Below are 23,467 nucleotides of genomic sequence, written 5' to 3'. Positions count from 1 at the left end.
GCAGCCTGGGCCTGGTCTTATGACCTGCGTTAGTATGACCTGTGCTTAATGACACTTGTTCCCTGTGGGTAGCCGTAGTTATCCAGTATGTGCCAGACCTCATTAGTGAGACTGTGTGTGTGTGTGTGTGTGTGTATATGTGTTATAGTAAAGAGCAAGGATCTGATGTGTTACTACATCATCTATCATGTCCTTACAGCTTGGGTGATTATTAGCACAATCACTAAAGTCTTGTCCCTTGATGAAATATGCACACACAAAAACACACACATTTACATACTGACAGCTGATACACTTCATCCCTCTTCAGTTTGAGATAGGGGAGTAGAGCACGGTATTTATGACCATGTTCATGTCTGTTCTAATGGATATATGTGTTTATCTGTTTAAGACAATACCATAATTACTGTTACTAACACATTCTCTCGTGTCTCTCTCTATCTCTCTCTGTTTTCTGTCTGTCTGTCTCACTTCTCTTTATCTGCCTGTGTTTGTGTGTGTGTGTGTGTCTATGTCTGCGCGTGTGTGTTCATTCGTAGGCCTGATGGAGTCTCCCACAAGGACAGGTCTGTAAGACTTTCCTGTTTCCTCTACAGGGTCTTAGACATGCTTCTATCCCCAACGTCCTCCTTCTCTCCTCTTCCCTCCCTGTCCTTCCCCTTGTTATCCACCCTCCTCCCTCACCCTCCTCCCTCACCCTCCTCCCTCACCCTCCTTCCTCACCCTCCTCCCTCACCCTCCTTCCTCACCCTTCTTCCGCCCCCATCCTTCCCTCCTCCAGCGGTACAGTATCTTACCCCGAATCCTCTGCTCTCTCTAACATCAGGCTAGTTAGGGCTGTGGTATGCTAGCTGCTGTTAGCTAATGTTTCTCATGTTTCTAGAGGTGTTTTGCACGCTCTCTCTTTCTCTCTGTCTCTGTCTGTCTGTCTCTCTTTTCTCTCTCCCCCTCTGTTATATTTGGCAACATTAAAATGAGACACAAGGGTCATGCAGGATAAATGCTGTGTTGTCATGGTAACACCTTTGGAAGAAGTGAGTTGCAGAAAACTGCTTTTGTAACAGCCAGTGTTCTACAATGCCTGGCATAGGGACTCAAACCAGTATGGCATCTTTGATGGCTTTCTCTTTTTTATGCTGTATGAACCAACGTCCACACACACACACACACACACACACACACACACACACACACACACACACACACACACACACACACACACACACACACACACACACACACATACTGTACATACACACACCTAACCACCACCGCACTTACTGTAAATGTAATGGGGAAGGGGAGTGCAATCTAAAAGTGTTATATGGTGTGGTCTGAACTGATTTCTTATTTTTCTCATAGCTGCAAGCTGTGTTTGTGATGTCATACTTGGGAGAGATTAGACTGTAGAAACTCACTCTAACTAAACCCTTGCAGGAGCATACAGCCTTTGAAGAACATGGGGTACAGTAGTGGTGGTGTTGAACGCCGCAGGCTTGTTTACTGGACCAGTACTGTCTGACCTCCCTCTGTCTCATGTCTGGCTGCAGAGCTGCACAAACACATGCACACATGCACACATTCACACATACATCCACCCTTGTATACACATATACACTCATATACACACACTCACCCACACTGCAAGGGGAAAGTAGGCTGGCAGTGATATGAATAGTGTGGTGATAAATTACCTCCATGAGTGGACTAGGCCACAGGAGAAAACCTGTGTGTGTGACCTGTGTGTGTGTGTGTGTGTGTGCGTGTGTGTGTGTGTGTGTGTGTGTGTGTGTGAAAGACACAGCAAGTGAGATAAAGAGAAAGACATGAAATATGTACATATGTGAAATACAGTATCTAGAATATGTTTGTATGTTTAATAGAGAAAAGGTGTGTGTGTCTTAAGGGGGGATTTGGAAGGAGGACAGAGCATGTGTGTTAGGGGGGCAGATGTGAATTGGTAACCATGTGCAAAGAACTACTTGGTAGATCTATTTAAAACCTCAGCATATCAACACCCATGCTTCTGTTACTGTGGCAACAACTGTCTTCATCAGCCACGGTTGCCCTTAACAACCATGTCAGTATGTCCTTCTAGCTGTTATGAAACTGAACTATCTGGATGACTGAATTCACAGAATCATACCCCTGGTTGACTACTAATCTCAAACACTGATGAGTTCGGTTGGAATTCTTTGGAATATGGCATTCCAGGAATTCCAAAATGTTCACGGTTCTGGTGCCTAAGAGTATGTGTGTGTGTGACTGGACTATCTTCAATAGACCATTAGCTCTTGCTAATTAGGACCATTAGTCGTTTAGTAATGCTGCCTAGCCCCCCATCCCTCCTCGCCCATCCCCACACACACACATTATTGACACAGATCCATAACGACATGGTGATTGGTGGGTGGCTCTTAGTGGTGACACTCGTCTAATCGTTGGCTCCAGCTGTCATACTGAAATTCTTTGAGTAATACGAGACAAACTAGATGAATGTCTGTTAATCAGAATCAAGAGGACACTAACTGGACCTTTCATTAAAACGGTTTAAGTGAATTGAATGTAGCTGAACACATGATGTGACACCCTCCTCTGGGATGGTGTTTGCTTACTCATTTTCTAGGGACATTATGTGTAAAGTTAGATTTGGTTGTCAGTGTTGGGTTGTTGTGGAGGATACGGTTCTGTGGTGGGTTCCTGCTGAGTTAGCACCAATGCTAACACTGAGTTAGCACCAATGCTAACACTGAGTTAGCACCAATGCTAATACGGAGTTAGCACCAATGCTAACATTGAGTTGACACTAAAGTTCCCTGATTTTAACTCTAGTCCTGAAACCAACAGACTACAGTGTTGGTTAAACTAATCTCTGCCGTACCCTGACCCTCCCCCATAATGCACACAGGCTTGTAAAATACTCCCCCCAACACACACCCCTTCATTCTTTCTCTTTTTCTTTCTCTGTATCGTGTACCATGGCAAGGCAGCATGGTTGCCCAGGGAACCTGGTGAGTTATCACAAGTGCTTACGTGAAGATGAGTGTGGGCGAGATGGAGAGAGAAAGAGGAAGAGAGAGAAGAGACAGAAAAAGAGAGAGACAGAGATAAAGAAATAGGGAGATTGAGATAGAAAAGAATAATTTTGAAAACAGTATTTTTATTCATGTCTGAATTAAAAAATAAAATGTTGGAAATGATTGTGTATCGTTGTGTGGCTGGAATGCTTACTTATGTGTATCTATGTGCCTGATTGTGTGTTTGTGTATGTAAATGTGTATAGTGTTTGTAGATCTTTTATTTTGTAGCAGTGCACTTCACAAACTTGATTCTATCATATTTATGCTGTTCACATTGCTGAAGCAATTCTGCATTATGATAATTATGTTTCCATATTTTTTAAGTGAAGTCATAGTCAGCATAACCCTAACCTACAGTCAGCTCTTTAAAAGATGTGTGTCTTCAGATCCAACAGAATTCAGGAAGAATGAGTCTCTGGGGGATGAGTGTGGCCTTTTGGGAATTGTAGTCAGCAAGCGTTCCCTTTCAAGGTGATTCTTCTCTTTAGAACAGAACTTTGAACTACTGAGGTTGTTTCTGTTAGATGGAAAGGGATCCTAAAGAGTCAGCCCCAAGACTTTACTAATTTCCTTCAGTCACAGTGGATGATATTGTTCTAGTACATGCCTTTGTTTATGTCTTCAATAGACGTCTTTCACATCTTCCACTGGACTGCGGGATTAGGGATGCTTTATGCAGAGATTTAAGACAGTGGAAGTTAGACTAAATCCAGTAGGGTGTGTGGGTTTGTGTGTGTGTGTCCTTCCAGTCATCATATAGAAAATATACTGTATTGCAGGTCTCTCAGGGCAACACTCTCAAAAAAGCCCTAAAGGGTTGTAATGTAAGATCTATGGAGTCATTTTCCTGATTGTTTCCATGTTAAAGCACAGTTATTGATAGGTACAATGTGAGATGTAAGTCACCAGGAATCACATGGAACTCCTCTTCTTTATACTTCCATTGTCTGTAACTGCTTACTGTTTGTAAGCTTCCTGTTTGTAAGCACCTGGAAATCAGTACTGTAATTCTACTTTTTCACTGCCACACTCCTGGACACCCTCTCTTTGTTTCTCTCCTTGGTAACCTTCATTCTAATCAGTACCTTGTTCTTCTCCGCTTTATCTTCATCTTGCTTTCTCCTGTCTTTTTCTCTGTGTTGTCCCTCTATTTGTGTGACCTTGCGCTATCCTCAACATTACATAATTGTGGCTCTTGTCAAAGTACCTTACTTTGTGTACTTTTGTGTGGCTTCCTTTGATAACTGCAAGAGAGGAGAGTACCACAGTATGAGGGAGAGTCAGAGAGACAGAGAGGAAGAGAGAGAAAGAAAAAGCTAGCAAAAGAAAAATAATGGAAGAAATAGTGAGAGACTGTTGACTTGTTGAGTCGTTGATGACTGTCCACTTCGGATGAGTCTGACATTTAGTCATGGGAGAGAAGAAGGGCTGTAGCAACTGAGGGAAGGAGAGATGGAGCAATGGAGGGATGATGATGACTGAATAGTTAGCAGACACCACTCTAGGTTACTGGTCGTGAAATGAAGAACAGAAGGTTTCCTCACATGAATGGCTTGTCTTGATGTCATCTAGTTTAACCAATCAGTTTAGCTCTGTGTCTTACCAAGTCACCCTCTGAGAGTCCAGAGTCTGGACACTGATGGTGTGGAAATCTTTCAGAACTATCTCATCTCATTTGTGGTCCCCTCACAGTTGGGTTCCATGGCTCACATGCCCCTCCCCCATGCTTACATAAGGCCTTTGACATTTTAGATAGCACATGTGCCTGTGCATGAGTATACATTACGAAGACTGACAAAAACGGACTGGCCTCGTTTGAGGATGATTATTCATATTTAGCGGTTGCATAAGAGGCTTTACGGAAGCATAATGCCTAAAACGGGCTCCATTTTACCACCAACATTTGTTATCAAACTGTAATTACCTGGAAGACGTGCTGACTGAAACTATATTGCATCCTCTGTACATGTGCACATGCATACATCCAGATTATGAGCGATGACACTACAGCATAAACGGTGAGAGGTTTGATTCTGGAGCTGGACCTCTAAGCTAAGGGCTGAAGACTGAGCTCTCCTCTGCAGTGTAGGCTGCTATGTAAATGAACCACAGTTTGGTTGGGTCAGACTACTGCAGAGGCACCCAGCCACTGCTGTTGTGACTGGCTGGGCTGGGAAAATTACTACTCTCTGGGGGTCGATAGATGGATGGATGGAACGAAAGAGCAAGAGCGAATGAGAGAGAGCAAGATAAATAGAGAGATAAATCATTCCATAGATAGTTGTTTCTCATTTGCTTTCTGATGATAGAGATCTAGTGAGCATGATTAATGATGGTCCGCTAGGTTGAATTATCAACATCTTTGCTTCAACCCTGTGAGATCCCTGTAACCCTCATGTGTACAGTTAGGGTTGTTTCTGACCAGTCACCTGGGCTTTAGATGGGTAAGACTGCATCCCATCTTGTCCTGTAGACACAGTATATCTACCTGCCTTGTTACCCATCTATCTACCTATTTATCTATCTATCTATTAAATCTTATTATCTATCTATTCATCTATCTGTGCCTTCTTGTGTCCTAACCAGCTGTGTGTACTACTCATATGCTAACTGCTGACGCTTTATGCTCTGGCTGCTAAGGGTCAACGCTAACTCCCAATATTGCTGTGTGCTATTGGCTAATGCTAACACTACTTTGTGCTAATGGCTAACTGCTAATATTACTGTGCTAACTGCTAATGCTAATACTATTTTGTGCAAACTGCTATTGTTGCTAACGTGTTTGTTTATGTGTGCTTGTCTGTCATCTGCTCTTCTCTGTTTCTATCTTGACTTTATTTTTTCTTTCTCTCTTACTCCTTTATGTCTATCCTTCTCTTTCCCTCCCTCCCTCCCTCCCTCCCTCGCTCACTCTCTCTCCTCTCTCTCTCTCTCTCTCTCTCTCTCTCTCTCTCTCTCTCTCTCTCTCTCTCTCTCTCTCTCTCTCTCTCTCTCATTCTCTCTCTCTCTCTCTCTCTCTCTCTCTCTCTCTCTCTCTCTCTCTCTCTCTCTCTCTCTCTCTCTCTCTTTCTCTCTCTGTCAGGTCACCTTACACCACCTGTTCTACTACTTGTCGTACCAACCTCACTAGCACTCCTAGTGCTCCACCTCCTGCTTCCTCCACCTCTTCCTCTCTCCACACCAGTCTGACCGCTCACAGCCACTCCACCCACCACCAGTACTGCTGCCCCGCGCGCCTCCGCCTACCCAAGCCTCCCTGCGCCCTGCCCCCTGCCAGACACCACGAGCAGGCAAGGTAAGGGCCTGAGACACCTAGAACTACAGGTCCCACAATCCTCTACTCCTTCCACCACTATCCCACACATCATGTCCTTTAGTCTCCCTTCTATAGAGGTACTGGTCCCACAATCCTCCACTACTCCACTATTCTGTCATACCACATCAGTCCCACATCATCCCTACTGTTTCTCCCTCAACCCCACACCCACAGAAGTCAAAGTGTCCCTAAAAGTACTTCAGGTCCCACAATACTCGTCTCCTTCCTCATGTCCCTGATTATACTTACCTTCAGTGTTGAGTCCCACTTCATCTCTCAGACATGAAGCAGGAGGCGCCTGATGCAACCTGTCTCCCTCCTACCAATCCTCTTTTCCCCCTTCTCCACGACCTTTCCCCAACTCACACACAGAGAGCTGGAAGAACTCCACACCAGCCCCTACCACTGCCTGACAATGTTTCCTTCCGTCACCGAACCTGAATAGATGGTCTTTGCTCCCCCCTACTCCTTCCCTCTCTGTCCCCGCCCCCTCTGTACAGCTTCCTTTTCACACACATATCATCTAACACCTATGCTGTCACAGCCTCACCTCTCCATCTACCTCCATCTCCCTCCCCCTCCCTCCCCCATCCTCTGCATGGTTCTGATTCTCATCCTACTGAAATGAGGTGGGGGGGATTTAGTAATGTTAAGACGTTAAGAAGCATATGAATTGGTGAAAAGATTAATTACATCTTAAAGCAAGTAGACATACTGTATACTAGTAAAACTGAAACTAAATAAGATACAGCAGATTTGACTGTAAGGTGATGTAACTAAGCTGTGGATGGTTTTATATGCTCCAAACCTGACACCTGGTGGGGGGTTGTAGTACAGCAGCTATAGAATTCCGTATTCTTCTCTCTCTCCTCCATCTTTCCTCACACTGCTTTTTTCTGTGTTTGCCATTCTCTCATTGCTTCTATACCGACACATACTCTCTCCCTCGGTCTTCCTCCCTCTTTTGCTTTCTCTCTGTCTCTCATCTCTTCCTTCTTCTCCTTTGTCCATCTCCATGTTTCTCTCTCAGAGAGGAGGACGAGGATGACATCGCCCATCAGTTCTGTTGCCCTGCCTCTGAGTGCAGTAGCCCCTCCTCTAGGTAACCTGCACACCGTGTGCCCCGCCCCTATCTGCCCCATCGGTACCGACCGCCTGCGAGCTTACCCGATCCCCAGAAGAAGACACAGAGGGGCAAAAGTGAATCTCTGTCCTTCAGGAGAGACTGGACCCTAGAGTGGTGAACCAGAGACCTGGAGCCCACACCACCACACCATGCTAGAGCCTCCTGCCACCCCCATCCCCTAGCATGATGCCACCCCGAACCCTGCTGTCAAACCTCTCACCTCGTCTCACCTGCTATTACCTGGCCTGACTTACGTTGTTAACCGATCCCCTGCTACCTGTTGGCCTCCATATCTCTCTGGACCCTAGCCCTTGGCCCCTTGGCCCCCCAGCCCCTTGGCCCCCCAGCCCCTTGTCCTCCCAGCCCCTTGGCCCCTCAATCCCAGCCCTCTGGTATTGTAGGAAAAAGCAGACTCTCTGAGAAGGATGTACAATAGGAAGGGGAAGAGATATGACAGCGTTGGGCCAGGGATGGGACTGCGTTGTGACTGCATCTCCTCCTGAGAGCACGATGATGATGTGGTTGAGGAGGATGATGATGATGGTGAAGTTGGTGATAGCGTGAAGAACAGCAAATGGAAAACCAAACCCAGCATCCCTCTTTTTCTCTTGATCATCATGCTCTATACCTTTCCAGATACTCTGTCCTTTACTGTGTGTGTATGCTGTGTTTCCTAATTCTCTCTCTTGCTCTCTCTCACGCTCTCTTTGTCGAGCTACGGAACAGATGGTGTATGTCCACCAAGACAGTTCAACACAACATCTTTAAAAAATGAAACACCAGAAAGCTTCCTATCTCGGTGCCAAGAAACTATTGTTTGAAACTCTTAAACTTCTAGATATCGTAATGTTTTGTAAACATAAGGGTTTATGCTTTATGAGAAAACATGAATAAAGAAAGAATAGCTAAAAACCCTTTAGCTGAAAAATAAGTTAGATATTTTAGTTTGTAGAAATTACCTGTTTAATGTAGTTTTGTTATTTGGTTTTGAAGCGTAGTACATAAAAGTGTTATGTTGGTACTAGCCCTGGCAGGAATCATTAAAAGATCATTTATCATGAAGGCTGTCTTTATCCGTATGTTATGATTCCAGCAGGAGCACTCAACTTTGGTGCTGCAGGCTCCAACTGACCGTCCTAGATTCAAACATCTATCAGGCCAACCAATGACACTATGGTTATTACTCAAGCCATACCCCCCTAAAAACTAAATATCAAGCCAACCAGCATCTTTCCTGGCTTTGCTACCTCCCCTTCCTGTTTTGGAACCAATCTATTTCCTGCACAGACATTAGGACACCACCCTTGCTCTCTCTCTCTCTCTCTCTCTCTCTCTCTCTCTCTCTCTCTCTCTCTCTCTCTCTCTCTCTCTCTTTTTCTCTTTTTCTCTCTCTGACTTGGGTGATGTTTGTGCAGAACGGAACGTTAAAATGATATTCTTATGCCACTTGCACTAAAGTCAAATAACGACAACCCAAGCAAACCTTGGAAGTGGACCTTTGTTAGAGATGTTAGCATCATTAGCATCATAGGCTAGTTACGTGAAGCGGCTTGGTTAAAGGAAGAACTCTATAATACAGTATATCAGTAGCTTCCTCTCATCTTAACCTTATGTTGTGTAGTGTACTAGAGTTTAGTGTTCTATTTGGTAGTGTTCACTTTGTAGTGCGCTGCCCTGTTTGCTGAGATGTGATAAGTTCCTTGTGGAGGACTTGCCGGTGCTAACTGTTTGCCATGTAGTGTCACAGCCTGCTGTTAGGGAAAGACTATTGGAGCAGTGTTCCTTTCTCACCAGACTGTGTCACCTACGTCACCTGACTATGTCAATTGACGTTGGTTGTTATAACTGTTTGTTAAGACAGCGCCATGTGGTGCATAAGGAAGTACAGGCTATCTCTGGTAGTAACACACACACACACACAGGCACGCACGCACTAGATTCTATTGTTGCCACTTGGCTAAATAACAGGGACTCTTATTTTGAGTTTTGATTATAATACACGATGATCACCTTGGGATGCTAATATCGGGTGGAAATCCAAATTCACATCTGACAAAGATGAAGGTGATGATAAAGCTAATAATCCATCCAGTGTGTGTGAGATGTGGAGGAGTGTGCCTGTGTTGAGGTAGTCCTTGCTGCATCCCTACCTGGGCATGACAGATATCCTCATGCAGAAAACACATTCTTCATTCCGAACAACAGTACACTGGTCTCTCTGCCTTTGTAATAGTATTTATTTATTTATTTTACAAATGTAAATGTAAACAACAATAACAATAAGATCTCCACTCTTATCTGCTGCATGTTTCCAGAATCGTTTGATGAACTCTTAGTGTATTTCTTCTGGAATACCTCACCTACCATTCTGTGGTCCCATCCTGGTAAGGTTTGACTGTTTCTATCCTCACATGTTGGATTTCATGGCAATGGCAGCAACAAAGATGTTGCCTAGACTGTAACAGAATGTAATGATTGTATGGCACTTTAAACAGTACCCTTAAAGTACAAAGTATGGCGTAGCAAATGTTTGTATGTATTGAAAGTGCATTTTTCAAGTCCATGAAGTTCATGTGAATCTCCTGTCTGATCAACCTGTCTGGATGTACACCACTGTACGGACCACACCCTAGATCTGTCATGTCTGTCTGTCTGTCTGGAGGGAGGGAGGGAGGGAGGGAGGGAGGGAGGAGGTGATCCTGGGTCAGGAACCGAGGTCCTTTCTGTCTGTCTCTCTCAAAGGAGGTGGAGAGGGTCAAGGGGTCAGTATACAGGATCAAGCATGACTGTCAGTAGTAGATTGTGTGTGTACAAGTTTGTCTTTGTGTGTGTTTATTCAAGCAGGGCTGAACACTCTTTTGACAGGCTGCCTCTGCTGGTGTGTGTGTGTGTGTGTGTGTGTGTGTGAAAGACAGAGAGAGAGAGAGAAAGAGAGAGAGAGAGAGAGAGAGAGAGAGAGAGAGAGAGAGAGAGGGAGATAGAGAGAGAGAGAGGGAGATAGAGAGAGAAAGGGAGAGAGAGATAGGAGCAGCAGACAGCCGTCGGCCTGATCCGTTCTGCTCCACTAACTCAGGCCACCTCCTCTCCTCCTCTCCTCCTCCCCTCCTCTTCTCCCATCTCCTCTGCTCTGCGCTCCTCTGCTCTCCTCTGCTCTCCTCTGCTCTCCTCTGCTCTCCTCTCTTCTCCCAGTGTTTCTGTTGGAAACCTCCAGACTAGATCCTACTGCCACATCCAACATGTGAGATTAGGAAACAGAGATAGATAATCTGAGATTAACATGGTAATATTACAAGGTACAGATCATCTAAGGTGCAGAGGTGTTGAGATACCTCATAATGTCCTGGCGACTCATTACTACATTCAGAACATCCAGTCTCTTTCTAACTCTCTCTCTCTCTGTGTCTCTCTTTTTCTAACTCTCTTTCTCTTTCTAACTCTTTCTCTCACTCTCTCTCACTCTCTCTTTCTCTTGTAAATTTTCTTCAGTCTGTCCCTCATGGTGTAAATACTTTGTCTTCTCTCTTCAATCTGATGACTTTATTCTTATGTAAAAACAATTGACAATGGATTTTAAATATATTATTGAAAATAAGATACTATACAAGTATATAACCAACTGAAACACTGAGAATGTAACTGAAGGTGAAAAAACTGATGATAATAATTATAATGATGGTTATAATTAACAATATGATGATAATGATAATAATGACAAAGATAATAAACATGGTGACAGCAATGACGGTGGGTATGTGGATGATGATGTGATGATGAAGATTAAAACTTGATGATTCTAATCAAACAATATCTTTGTCATGACTGCATGGAACAGTACACAAATACATGTCTTATTAGTGACTCTTTTACTGGGTCTTGTGTTAAATGTGTGCGCTTGTGTGTGTGTGTTTGTGTGAACGCTTGTGCACATTGGGTTTGTTTTGTCAGGTGGTGTCAGCATGGCTGAGTGTTTGTGCATGTGACACGTGCACAAACCCAAGCTGCTGAATAAGACAAGGTCAAGGGGAAGAGATAATTAGATTAAACTCTTAGCCAATGAGAGCCAGAGAAGAGGGAGGTAGTGGAAGGAGAGGAGAGGGGGAAGGGAGGGATGGTGGGATGAAGGAAGCAACAGCTCCGTAGAGGTATGGAAAGACGAGGAAAATGAAGAAACAGAAAGGATTATTGTTGAGCTTTGGAGCCAGTTACCCAGTTGTACACGAAAGACAGACTGACGAACGGGCAAAACTGACTGACAGAGAGAGGGGGAAATCTTTTACAGCTAGATAATCTAGCTAAACAATTAGCTGTTTATAACAGAGAGCAGCTAGCTGTCTATGCAGATGTGACTCTGAAGCTAGCTGACTTTATTGTCTGTTCTTGAACTAGTTAGCTTGTTTCTGTTTGGAAAAGGCTTGAGCTGTAGACTCTGGGAGTGATTTATGGCTCTTTTTAATTGTTCTTACTCTTACAGCATTATCAGTGTATCAGAGTGATCAAAGAGTTATATAGTGCTCATTTTTCCAGCCAGGCACGACATCCTGCTGGAGTCAGATAGACGGCACACTTGTTACACATTATGAGGTAAGGTTCTGTTTGAAGCTGTTTACCTCATGCATTTTTATTGTGGCATTGAGAGTGTCGATTAAAATCCACTCCTTTCTTTCATCCTGCCAGTCTGTCATTCTGTCCGTCAATATGGCTACATCATGGTGACCCTTTACTCTGAGATCACCCAGCCTAGCCGGGAACCGTGTAGCCCAGAGTCCAGCACAGTCCAGGGATTTTAACTCTGTGATTTGGTGGAGAGAAACCGATTGTGTACGTGTGTGTGAGAGAGAGAGCTTATGACAGCTTGGACAGATATATACCAAGACAATTCCCAGAAAAGGCCACTGACTGACAGGTGGGGAGACAGGGAGGTGTGTGTGTCTATTTATGCACACTCATACAGACAGGTGAGCAGGCAGGCATGCTCAAGCAGACCAGGGGGGCATTTGGTTGGGGGCTGGGGCAACAGGGAGGGACTGGCAGGAGTGAGGGCAGGAGAGGGGGCTTGTGAGACAGGAAGAGGGATGTACCTGGTGCCATGTCTCTGTCCAGACTACTGGCCTCTGTTCTGCTTCCGCTCCACTGGAAGCTGGTATCTCAGGTAGGCAATCACAACTCCTAACCTCTCTCTCCCCCCCCCCCCCTCCCCCCTCTGCCCTGACCCTCGCCCCCTCCCGTGACCCAGCTATTGTGTGTTATGAAGTATACTTATTATATTTACTTCTAAAGCTGATTAATATACTCTCTGAGGTGTTATGCTGTCATTGTCAGTATTCAGTACAGTAGGTGCTATTTGTTAATAACACCAAAATCATGCAAAGAAAAAGAGATCAAGAAGAAATCCAGAGAGACAGAGGTAGTGAGAGAGAATGTGGGGTCTTTAAGAAAGAAGAAAGATGGTATCTGCAAGACAAATGGCTAGAATTCAGTTTGGCAATCTCTGTCGATATTGCTTGACTGTGCCTTTAACATTTTTCTGAATGTGGCTTAAGGCATCTGTTTGAGTGTTTTTGAATTAATGACTGTGTGTGGTTGTGTGTGTGTGTGTGTGTGTATGTGAGCATGCATGCATCTGGAGCACCTGCGTTTCAAAAGAGCTGCGATGCGTGCGGCTGTTATCTAGTCAGCAAATGCATGCGTGTGTGTGGCGTGCACTGGGTGAAAAAGCACACACACACGTGGAGAAGGGCTGTCAAGAATGCAGTCATGCAGCTCAACAGAGAATTCGCTCAGAGAGAGAGAGAGAGAGAGAGAGAGAGAGAGAGAGAGAAAGAGGCTGAAGTGGGGGAAAGGAGGAAGGGAGGGGGAAGAGGGAGGTAGAGAGTGAGTGTGACAGAGACAGAGAGTGCGTCTTAGAGAGAGGTAGAGGAGAGAGGAGGGTGTTTTGTGGATCCATTTCCAGTTTGAATGGGACTACTTGTCTTCTCCACGGTAAGATTCTCTGTATATCTCTTCTTTGTGAGAGATACATGAGAGGGCTAAGAGATGGCACCTTCCTTCTACTGTAAACTAGATGGGCGTGAGCGTGCATGTGTGTGCCAGTGTGAGCCGTTTTTAGGGCTAGCGCTAACATATGATTATCACCTAGCTCAGCTAGTCCCCCCTGAGAGGGATCCACCTGCATGTGTGTGTGCATGACGGACTATGGGTTTGTGTGCACGGGAGTGAAAATGGGTGTTTGTGTGTACGAGAGACAAAGTGCGTGAGTGATTTTTGCAGGGGGTTAGCGATTTTTCCAGACTGAACTAGGAAGGTGTGCATTTGTGTGCAGGAGAAAGAGTGTATGAGTGTGTCATTTGTGTGTGTGTGTGTGTGTGTGTGAGTGTCTTGGCAGATTCAACCAGGCTAGCGTGTGTACTGTGGGGCAGTAGCAGAAGTCAGTGGCGGGATAGCTGCTGCCTGGTTTGGGACAGATAACGGATTAAAAGCTGTGTCTGCTCTCTCTCTCTTCCTGGACCATCCCCTGTTTCACCTCCTCTACCCCATCCTTCCTTCCCACAACATTTTCACTAGTCACCCAGAACGATCGTTCCCCCCCCCCCCTCCCCTCCCCCCCCTCCCCTCCCCCCCCCCCCCCCCGTGATTTTGCTTTTCTTCTGGACGCTTGCCACGCTTGCGAAGGCTGCCTTTGTGTGTGTGTGTATGTGTGTATGTGTGAGCCTGGCTTTATGTAGATGCATCTTAAAATAAACGTGGGCTTGTGCTCCTCTGGGGCCTGAATGAAGTGGAGTGTGAGACGCTCAAGTGAACCCGCCCTGAATTATTTACCATGCTGGGATGCCGGGCACAGCCACGCTCTGGTCCATAGAAACAGTAGAGACACAGTAGAAACGGGGTAGAAACTACGTACGGTGTCTAATGTTCCAACTGAACACTGCCCCTTACACACCAGAAACATAGTAGAAACAATAGGTGCAGCCTTTTTTTTCCACAATACGTTACAAACAGTAGAAGAACAAAAGACCTACATGTCTTCAGGAGTTCACTAATGACATTCTGTACAGGACTGCCAGGGAGGAACAGAGACAGAGCTGAGCAAAGGGATAGAAAAGAGAAGAGGATATTAATGAAAAAAAGAGAAAGAAAAGGTCTGTGTGGGGGCGTAGGCAAGTTTCTTTTTTCTTTTTCTAAATCCTCAAGGTTTAAGCGGAGGAACAGGAAAAGCAATTATGGAGCGTTGACGTATGGTGAGAGGTGGGAGAGACAAGGTGGGATGGGGCAGGAAAGAGAGAGGGAGGTGGGAGGGTGGTAGATTGGGGCTTTGTGAGGGCTATCCCTCATAGAAGAAGAAGAAATGAAAGGAGTAACAAGAGACGGATGGAGAAACACGTGTAGAGATGTGGAAAAGAGAGCGGGCAGGTGGGCGGGGGGGGGTGCATATGTGAGAGAGTAGAGCATTAGAGGCATGTAGACTGACAGGCACTCATATCTCATGTAAAGTGAAAGTGGAGGGAGGGAGCGGGGGACGACGACGACAAGATGAGGTCAGCAGAGAGAGGCTAGGATTTAAATTGTTAATAAGGGGGATAAACAGCTGGATGCACAAATGTATTCTTAAAAGGAGGGGTTGGTTGTGTATGTGTGTGTATAATGTGTGTGTGAGAGAGTATGAATGCATGCCTACATGCATTTGCGGATAGTTGCATCTGTTTTCCTTAGTGTTTGCTTGTACAGTATGTGTGTGTTCCTCAAAAAATGGTGGCATTGTGTATGCCTCAATGAAAGCAATCCAGTCATAAGCCAACCGTAGCAGGTATGATAAACCTTCACACTGTAAAGGTAATATGAAATGATGTAGAAACATAATGACAAAATTACTAGAAGTAATATAATTAAGGTATGTAGATTATATGCAGCTGGAGGGCAGGACTAGGTCAGGACCATTAACAAGCTTTAACTACGGCACAGAGGGAGATGTCAGGGGTTAATCAAAGGTCAAAAGGTCGGTGGTGAAGGGGTGCCCTGGGTGATGCCATTTTAAAAGTAAGATCCCTTTTGCATCTGGAATAGTGTTAGAAGGTTTGACTTGGTGAGCATGGGACCCAGGTTTGAACCCTGCTACACTTCAGACAGGTGGGACGCCTGTCATTCCAGACAGGAGGTAGGGCCTGTCAGCTTTGGTAGATTTATACTGTATACAAAATAAGAATGGCTTTCCAGAAGACAGAACAACACGTGTACATGTGTGTGTCACAGGTGTCCTTGCAGTGCTCAGCAGAGCCTCCCAAACCTGCCCTTTCCCGGGATCCATCTTTAGTCTTCTGGCTGACGCACACAGTTGACCTCCACTCGTAAACATTGTTTTAGTCAGCTACGCCAGCAAAAGGCTAGCAATTCAATAATGCCGGTAGGAGGTTTGATCTGATATTCAGCCTACGAGGCTCACAGTAGTTTACTGGCTCCCTCACCCTCTCTTACAGTCTCCACCTCCTCCTCTCCTCCTCCCCGGCTCCCTCACACTCTCTTACAGTCTCCACCTCCTCCTCTCCTCCTCTCAACCCCTGCTTTCTTCTCTCTTGTCCTCAGCCAGGCAGTAAGAGTAGGAGAGGAGAGAAGAGAGAAAGAGAGAAACAGAGGAGGGGATGGGAGAAGTATGAACTGTATGATAGTATGAACTGTCTATTGAGATGAACACAGACTACACATACAGTACATTAATGAACACAATTACAGTAAAACAGCTAAATAACCACATATTACCTACATTAGAGAGGAGAATCAACTGGAGAAATGGAACTGCCCTGTCTGGGGATATGGGACAATCCTGCAGAAAACCACACAACACCCTGATTACCAAGATGCATCTATATAAGGTACTTGCAGTATCTTCACTAGGGCGCGAATTGCTGAACGAGGCAGAAAGTTGTGTAGGGTCAGGATTAGGGTCACCTTGCTTACCCCACGGCTGCTGGCACTGCACACTACAGAAACAGAAATGACTGAGTGGTTTGGCAGCAGATGGTGCTGTTCTGGTGGTGTGTCCTGGGTTCACATGCTGCTGTCTGACCCAGCTCTACTGCAGCACAGCAGCAGCTGCAGCACAGAGACACTGCAAACAGGATAAACAAGACCTGGTCAACAACAACAACATGTGTGCCTTCCTTCAAGTTTTTCAAGTTTTAAGCAAATGTTATACGAACACGTTATTTTTCGTTCAAAGAGGTTTTCGATTTAGGGTAAATGTGGAGTGGTTGTAGTGATGAGATTGAAAACATCTGATGAAGGCGAATGGTGCTGTTAACCTGCAGTATCCTTATGTGGTGTGCATGTACTGCTCTAAGAGCATACAGTAGCTTGTGGGTGTGTCTATCTCTATGGGTTATCCTCTAGGCACTACAGCAGGACTACAGTTTTCAGTCTCTGTACAGTGTGTATGTGGTAGTATGTGTGACTGTGCGGATATGTTGAGAGAGAATGTGTGTGTGTGTGTGTGTTCGTGCGTGTGTGTGTGGTATTGTGTTTGTATGTGTGCTAGGCTCCATATGTTTGATCCAGGCCCTCCCATCTTGCGCTAAATCCAGCAAGACAGTGTGAAACCCCGGTCGCCACGGCAACGCCGCTCCTGACTTCAGCTTCCAGCACCCCTCCCCTTTTTGGTTTCACAGCAACCGTCTCTAGGCAACCTTCTCCTCCCACTGCCTCTCTCCCCCTTTATTTATCTCTGTTGTCCCTCTCTGTCCCTCTCTCTCTCTCTCTCTCTCTCTCTCTCTCTCTAACTCTCCCTCTCTCTTCGTTCTCTGTTCCCTCAGCCAAATTTGATTATTTTAAACAGTGGAGAAAGGGGGGGTAAAAGAAAGCTCAGGTGAAAGAGGGGTTAACCCTAACCACGGTAGAGGGATGCATTGTGGGAGATATGATGGAGGAGAATGAGAAGGAGGTGTAGAGAAGTAGTGAAGGACTAAATAATGGATGTTTTGGAATGGTGGAATAAATAAGAGGAAGAGAAAGAAAAGATTCACTTCATTATTTATCAGTCACAACTCAGCCCCCTCCCCCTATTTTACTATGGGGGGGGGGGAGTGTTGATACTACAGATCAGCAGTCTTGCCTCAGTTAAGGTTACTCTGGTGGCATGACCCGGTGGCTCACTGTTTGGGAGAGAGAGGCTGTGCTGAGGAGATCAGAATGGGATCTAATTATAGTCGTTGTAATCCAACAATTGATTCGGAACAAAGCGATGTAGATTATTTTTGTTTTTTTGGGACGGGCCTCATTAACATTTGGCACTATTATCAAAAAAACATAAATCTGTTGAGTGTGCTCCAGAAAGAAATAGGCGTACTCTATACTATACAACACAATGCACGGTTGTTGTCTTTCAAAATGTATTAACCCACTGTTTACAGCTTGAAATGATCTACTTGCTGAGGAAGGAGAAAGCACAGGTTGAAAGTACAGTTGGGCTGTTCAGATAGAGAGGGAAACTGAGAGACAAGGGGAATGAGAGAGGGGTGGTGGTGGGAGAGGTTTAGCATGAGGATGGCAGAAAAGACAGGACAGATGACAGATAGTGGGAGGAGGGATGGAGCGAGACAGAGGGCTACTTATTAGAAGTGGTGATGAATTATAGAATGTTGTCTCTGAGGCACTAGTTAGTGTGTGTGTGTGTATTTGTGTATGTGTGTGTGTGAGGGGAGGGGGGGGGGGTAGAGAGGAACTTGCTCTGGTTTAGTCTCTTACTCACACACACATACACATATACACAGGGGTATGAGTGGGTGTGTGTTGGCCAGAGTCAAGGAGAGGGAAACACAGAGGGGATGGATGGACTAGGCTACTAGGTCCCTGTGGTGGTGTTGTCACTGAAACCAGCGAGGAGAGAAGGCATTTCATGCTCCAGTGGTCTCCCAAAGTGTCTTGGAAATAAAGACCGAAGCGATTGATTTTAGTCTCACTACGAACGCATATCTATTCAATCTAACTTCAGAAGCGAAAACTACTGTTTTACACTTGTTAGGATTTCTACTTTCATGAGAAGCGCACAGGGACTCTGTCCCTGTTCTGTTGGCATCGGACTATAAGGAGATGGGAGCTTTACTGTAGCCTAGTCTACGGTTTTACTTTAAGTTACTGAAATCACGAAGGTCGAAATGCTTAACCAATTCAGTCTTCCAGTTGTGTTGTTGCCGTGACTGCTGTGTCACGCTGTTGGCTAGCTCAGCTGGGGGGAAAAACTGCCGCGTTGGAGGTTCAAGCGAACGGAAAACAGAGAAATGAGGGGATGGAATGAAAACACAAGGGATAGGGAAGATTAAGGGATTGAACCGCATGTGACGCTCGACGTTTCCCAGCCCATCAGTGAGTTAATGATGATGTAGCTTTACCTGAAATAACAAATCATGCGCGTGACGACAAACCCTCGGCACGCGCTTCTTTCGGAGAGGCTGTCAAAGCTCCAGCCAAATTAATGAGGAAAAAGGATAACGGTTACGCACCCGTACGTGGGCCAGCAACAATGTGGTGCATAAATTGTGCTTCGGACAAGACGCCTGCAATTCTTCACAACAAGCTCGTATACTGGTAAGACATAAGCTTGAAATTACATTCAGAAATTATGCGGCAAATACAATGGTTGTTGACAGTATTCCTTCAGCACATTCCATTACACGCAAATATCATTGAAATCCCAACACTCGTGTGTGGAGGCTAAAGGGAACATAATGTAAAACATTTCTCTAGTCACAAAATTGAATTAGTCTTTATGCTACTCATATCGAGCTCGATCAATTTTCTGTCGTGTTTCTCGGCAATAATCAACAGTGCTGTTATTGAACTCTCTTTGATAACCCTCGAACGAGAAGTGTAAGGTACAGTCGAGAATGCTACTGTGCCACAGTCAGGAGCATTAAGTGTTTGCCTGGATCTCTCTTCCTCTCTCTGACCCTCTCTATCTCAATGGCATGTATGATGGACAGCGGGGACCTCTAAACACATGTTGAACTTGAGTAATTTCAGTCTGAATGCTAGGATAAGTTGTGTATTAGTGGGTCTTGATTCCAAGGCCAGTTGTCAGTGAGCCTGTGCCTTAGGTCCAGCTCTGAGTAGATGGACCAAGGCTAAATACAATTCACCTATCAGGTAATGTGGATCCTGGAATGTCCAGCAGTACATAGCTGTTGAATGTTGTACGTTTATCTTTGGTTTAATAAATGTCTTGTACACGGAGCTCACTGCACTGTACTCTCTCTCTCTCTGCATCACTCTAGACAGATGTGTGCAGTAGTGTCTGAATATCTGCTCATTTCTCTGCATTTTTGCCTGCTATCCTGCTTGCTCGCCTCTATTTCCGCCTCCATATATCTTTGCGACCTGTCTCTCTCCCTCCTTCAATGCCTCCCAACTTGCCTCCCTCCCGTGGGTATGAGAGAATTGCCAGTGAGAGAGGGAGCAAATGAGAGAGAGCGACTGTGTGGTCATGTCTTATCTGTCTGGTCTGTATGAGCCCATTGAGAGAGGAGGGAGGGGTAGTACAGTACAGACTGCAATCCTGTACGGCTCACATCCTCCACAGCACTGCAGGCTGTCGAACTCCACACAGCGTCCTGTAAACGTGTCGCATATTTATGCGCGATCAAACTTAAATATTGAAATGGTACAGAGCATTTGCATGGTGTGTGTGTGTGTGTGTTCAAACTTCATGTTGACACGCAAATAGAAACAGCTGAAGGAATCCCTGCTGTCAGCTTCCGCTTCTACCTCCACCCTTGGCAGGCCTTACCTGCTCTCTCTCCTCGCCTCTGCTCCCATCCCTCTCTCCTCTCCTCTCCTCTGCTCCCATCCCTCTCTCCTCTCCTCTTGTTCACCTCTGCCGCCGCTCCTACGCTTCTCTGTCCACAGTAGCGCTCTTCCCACCCTCTCTCCCCTCTCGCTCGCTCTCTCTCTGCTCCACCTCATTTCTCGTCTCGCTTTTTTCCCTCTCACCTCTCCTTGATATCCGTCTCCGCTCATCCCTATGGCCTCTCCTCTCTCCTGCCCTCTCCCCCATCTCCACTGCTCAGCTCTTCTCCTCCTTCAAAGCTACTCATCCTCTTTGCCTTTTTTCCTCTTGACTCTGTGTGGCGCCGACACTCCGCCCTGTTGACTCCCCCAGCTGATTACGGTTCTGAGGTCTGTTACACTGTATAGAGGATGCACACAGCAGATAGTCTACAGCCAGCAAATATACTGGAAATCCAACTCCGACTTTATTGATCAACTGGCTAGAGCAAGGCTGTGGTTGTTGAATTTTTAATCGCAGTTAATTGAATGTTCTCGGGGAATCTATTAGAGACCCTTAAAATAAGATGCCCTGGCTTGACTCTTCAATTCTAGTCAGAGGCTGCTCATTATCACCAACAGATCGTACACCGCGACAACTCTGACTTCATTGTGCTCCATTTTGTTCAAATTCTAAATTTACAGCTGTGACTTTTATAAAAGCATCGTCATTCTCACCCCAGTGTTGATGAGCTACATCACAGGTCTAGAATACGTCAGTGTGACTGTTCTGTCTGGCTCCCTCTCACCGCGTGCCCAGGGACCAGCTGACATACGGGAGCTGACTGACTTACTGGCAGTACTGACAATTGTATGTGTAGCCGAGGCAGTTTGAAACAAGTCTGTGGTGATGATGGATGGTAGATGCTTGGTAGAGGCTTGAGTTTTGTGAGTGAAGGCCTGCTGTTGGGTCCCCTGCTTAGAAGAACACTGTGGTTAAGAGTGATTGTCCAACTTTGCTTTTGGACCATGGGTATCTGACACAAGATGGTAGCACTCCTCTCTGCAGTGGATTGACTATAAATGTGTTTAGGGGCAGTAACCAAGAACAAGGGCCAGCTTTTCCATTGACTGTGATGATATTTAAGACTTTATAACTTCGACCTTGAGGTGACGGCAACATTATCAATCCTACTTTATCGTTTGGCCTCTTCTGCTGTGTTCTCACAACAACAGCTACAGTATGACCCTTCAGTGGCCTCTCACTACATAGACTGAAAAACATGGTGCTATTGTTGACAAGAAATACTACCCAGGGGCACTTTGGTGAGTAACCAGAGTTTGTTTTTACACAAATAGGTCACAAATTGTTTTTCTTTTTCATTACCCTGTGAATAAAGTGCCTAGTACTGTAAGTGGTTAATTCATCTCGGGAGTAGGGAGCAGGTCTGCAGCAGGCAGAGGAAGGCTGCAGTGCTGTAAGTGGGGTTAGGAGAATGTTAGTACGCCTCATGTCATGAGATAAGTGGGCAATGTTCACCAGGCCTGAAAAGCCTCTGACCTCCTTTGCCTCATCCCTCTGTCTCTGGGTGACTACAGACACAGCCTCGTCCCTCTCTCTCTGGGTGACTACAGACACAGCCTCATCCCTCTGTCTCTGGGTGACTACAGACACAGCCTCATACCGCTGTCTCTGGGTGACTACAGACACAGCCTCATTCCTCTGTCTCTGGGTGACTACAGACACAACCTCATCCCTCTGTCTCTGGGTGACTACAGACACAGCCTCATCCCTCTGTCTCTGGGTGACTATAGCCTCATCCCTCTGTCTCTGGGTGACTACAGACACAGCCTCATCCCTCTGTCTCTGGGTGACTACAGACACAGCCTCATACCTCTGTCTCTGGGTGACTACAGACACAGCCTCATCCCTCTGTCTCTGGGTGACTACAGACACAGCTTCATACCTCTGTCTCTGGGTGACTACAGACACAGCCTCATCCCTCTGTCTCTGGGTGACTACAGACACAGCCTCATACCTCTGTCTCTGGGTGACTACAGACACAGCCTCATCCCTCTGTCTCTGGGTGACTACAGACACAGCTTCATACCTCTGTCTCTGGGTGACTACAGACACAGCCTCATCCCTCTGTCTCTGGGTGACTACAGACACAGCTTCATACCTCTGTCTCTGTGTGACTACAGACACAACATGGCAGATTATTTCATAATATTAGCTTTCATATTTGATTGAAACAGTTTGAGAATGTGCTCAACCGTAGTTGTGTCTCAACATGACACAGGTGGCCAAGCATACGGCGTCCTTGCCAGACAGCATCTAATCAGCCAATCATGATCCTAAACGGAACTGCCAAAGCATCTAATTCAGCCAATCAGGATGCTGTCTGGATAGCTAAAATGTCTGATTCAGCCAATCAGGGTGCTGTCCCAGCTGGTTACGCCTGGGTTGCTCCAATGGCAGCCAATGACGAGGTGAGAAATGAGAGATGATGAGCTGGATGCAGAGGCCAAATGCTAACAACAGCGCCTGTGTCACAGCCCAGAGACTGGGCCAAATCTCTGCTCAGACAGATAGGAGGGAAGAGGGAGAGAAGGATGCGGGAGAAAACAGGACAGAGGACATAGGAAGAGAAACGAGAAGGATTGAGAAGAAAGCAAAAGAGCACATGAAAGACGTGTGAGTGTGTGTGTGTCATCCACTTGACCCTCAGCCATACATAGCTTGTGCCAACCCACCGCCTGAGGACTGCTCTCCATTTGGTGGAGGGGCTCGCACACACACACACACACACACACACACACACACACACACACGCACACACACACACATCCCCCATCTCATCTCAGAAGTAGGTCTTCAAAGTCCCCTTCTCTTTAGCACACGTCTCTATGGTTGTTTGATTTCAGGCCAGGCTGTGGTCTTCTGTAGTCAGTATGGGGATAGTACTTTGTTAGTCCTGTGTGTGTGTGTGTGTGTGTGTGTGTGTCTGTTTGTTTTATTGTGTGTGCAGTGTGTATGTGTGGTATGTGTGACTACAGTAAGTTCTTGTACATATGTATGCCTATGTGTGTGTGTATGTGTGTGTGAGTGTGTGTGTGTGTGTTAGTCAGCGGTGTGTAAGCCACTCTGCCAGTGGGGAGGAGCGTTTCAGATGAGGGAGCAACCTACAGCTGTACTAT

General features: G+C 45.8%; 1 protein-coding gene across 5 annotated transcripts in view; it reads left to right on the top strand.

The window, feature by feature from the left end:
- The window catches only part of LOC134019166 (IQ motif and SEC7 domain-containing protein 2-like), a 42,780-nt gene that overhangs the window by 4,091 nt on the left and 15,222 nt on the right, over positions 1-23,467 (top strand). For 2 of the 5 annotated variants that reach the window (XM_062459772.1, XM_062459775.1), the window contains exon 1: positions 11,646-12,671. The exons of 1 other annotated variant lie outside the window; for it this stretch is intronic. In XM_062459772.1, the coding sequence (XP_062315756.1) occupies positions 12,367-12,671 (305 nt within the window). In that variant the 5' untranslated portion in view covers positions 11,646-12,366. Of the gene's footprint in view, positions 1-539; positions 567-11,645; positions 12,672-17,400; positions 19,091-23,467 lie in introns of those variants that run through there. 2 more of the 5 variants (XM_062459770.1, XM_062459773.1) reach the window with 2 other exon arrangements.

This window comes from Osmerus eperlanus, chromosome 4, assembly GCF_963692335.1.
Source record: "Osmerus eperlanus chromosome 4, fOsmEpe2.1, whole genome shotgun sequence".
In the NCBI taxonomy this organism is placed as follows: Eukaryota; Metazoa; Chordata; class Actinopteri; order Osmeriformes; family Osmeridae; genus Osmerus; species Osmerus eperlanus.
Note: the sequence above shows the minus strand (reverse complement) of the source record. Positions and strands in the feature narration are given on the sequence as shown.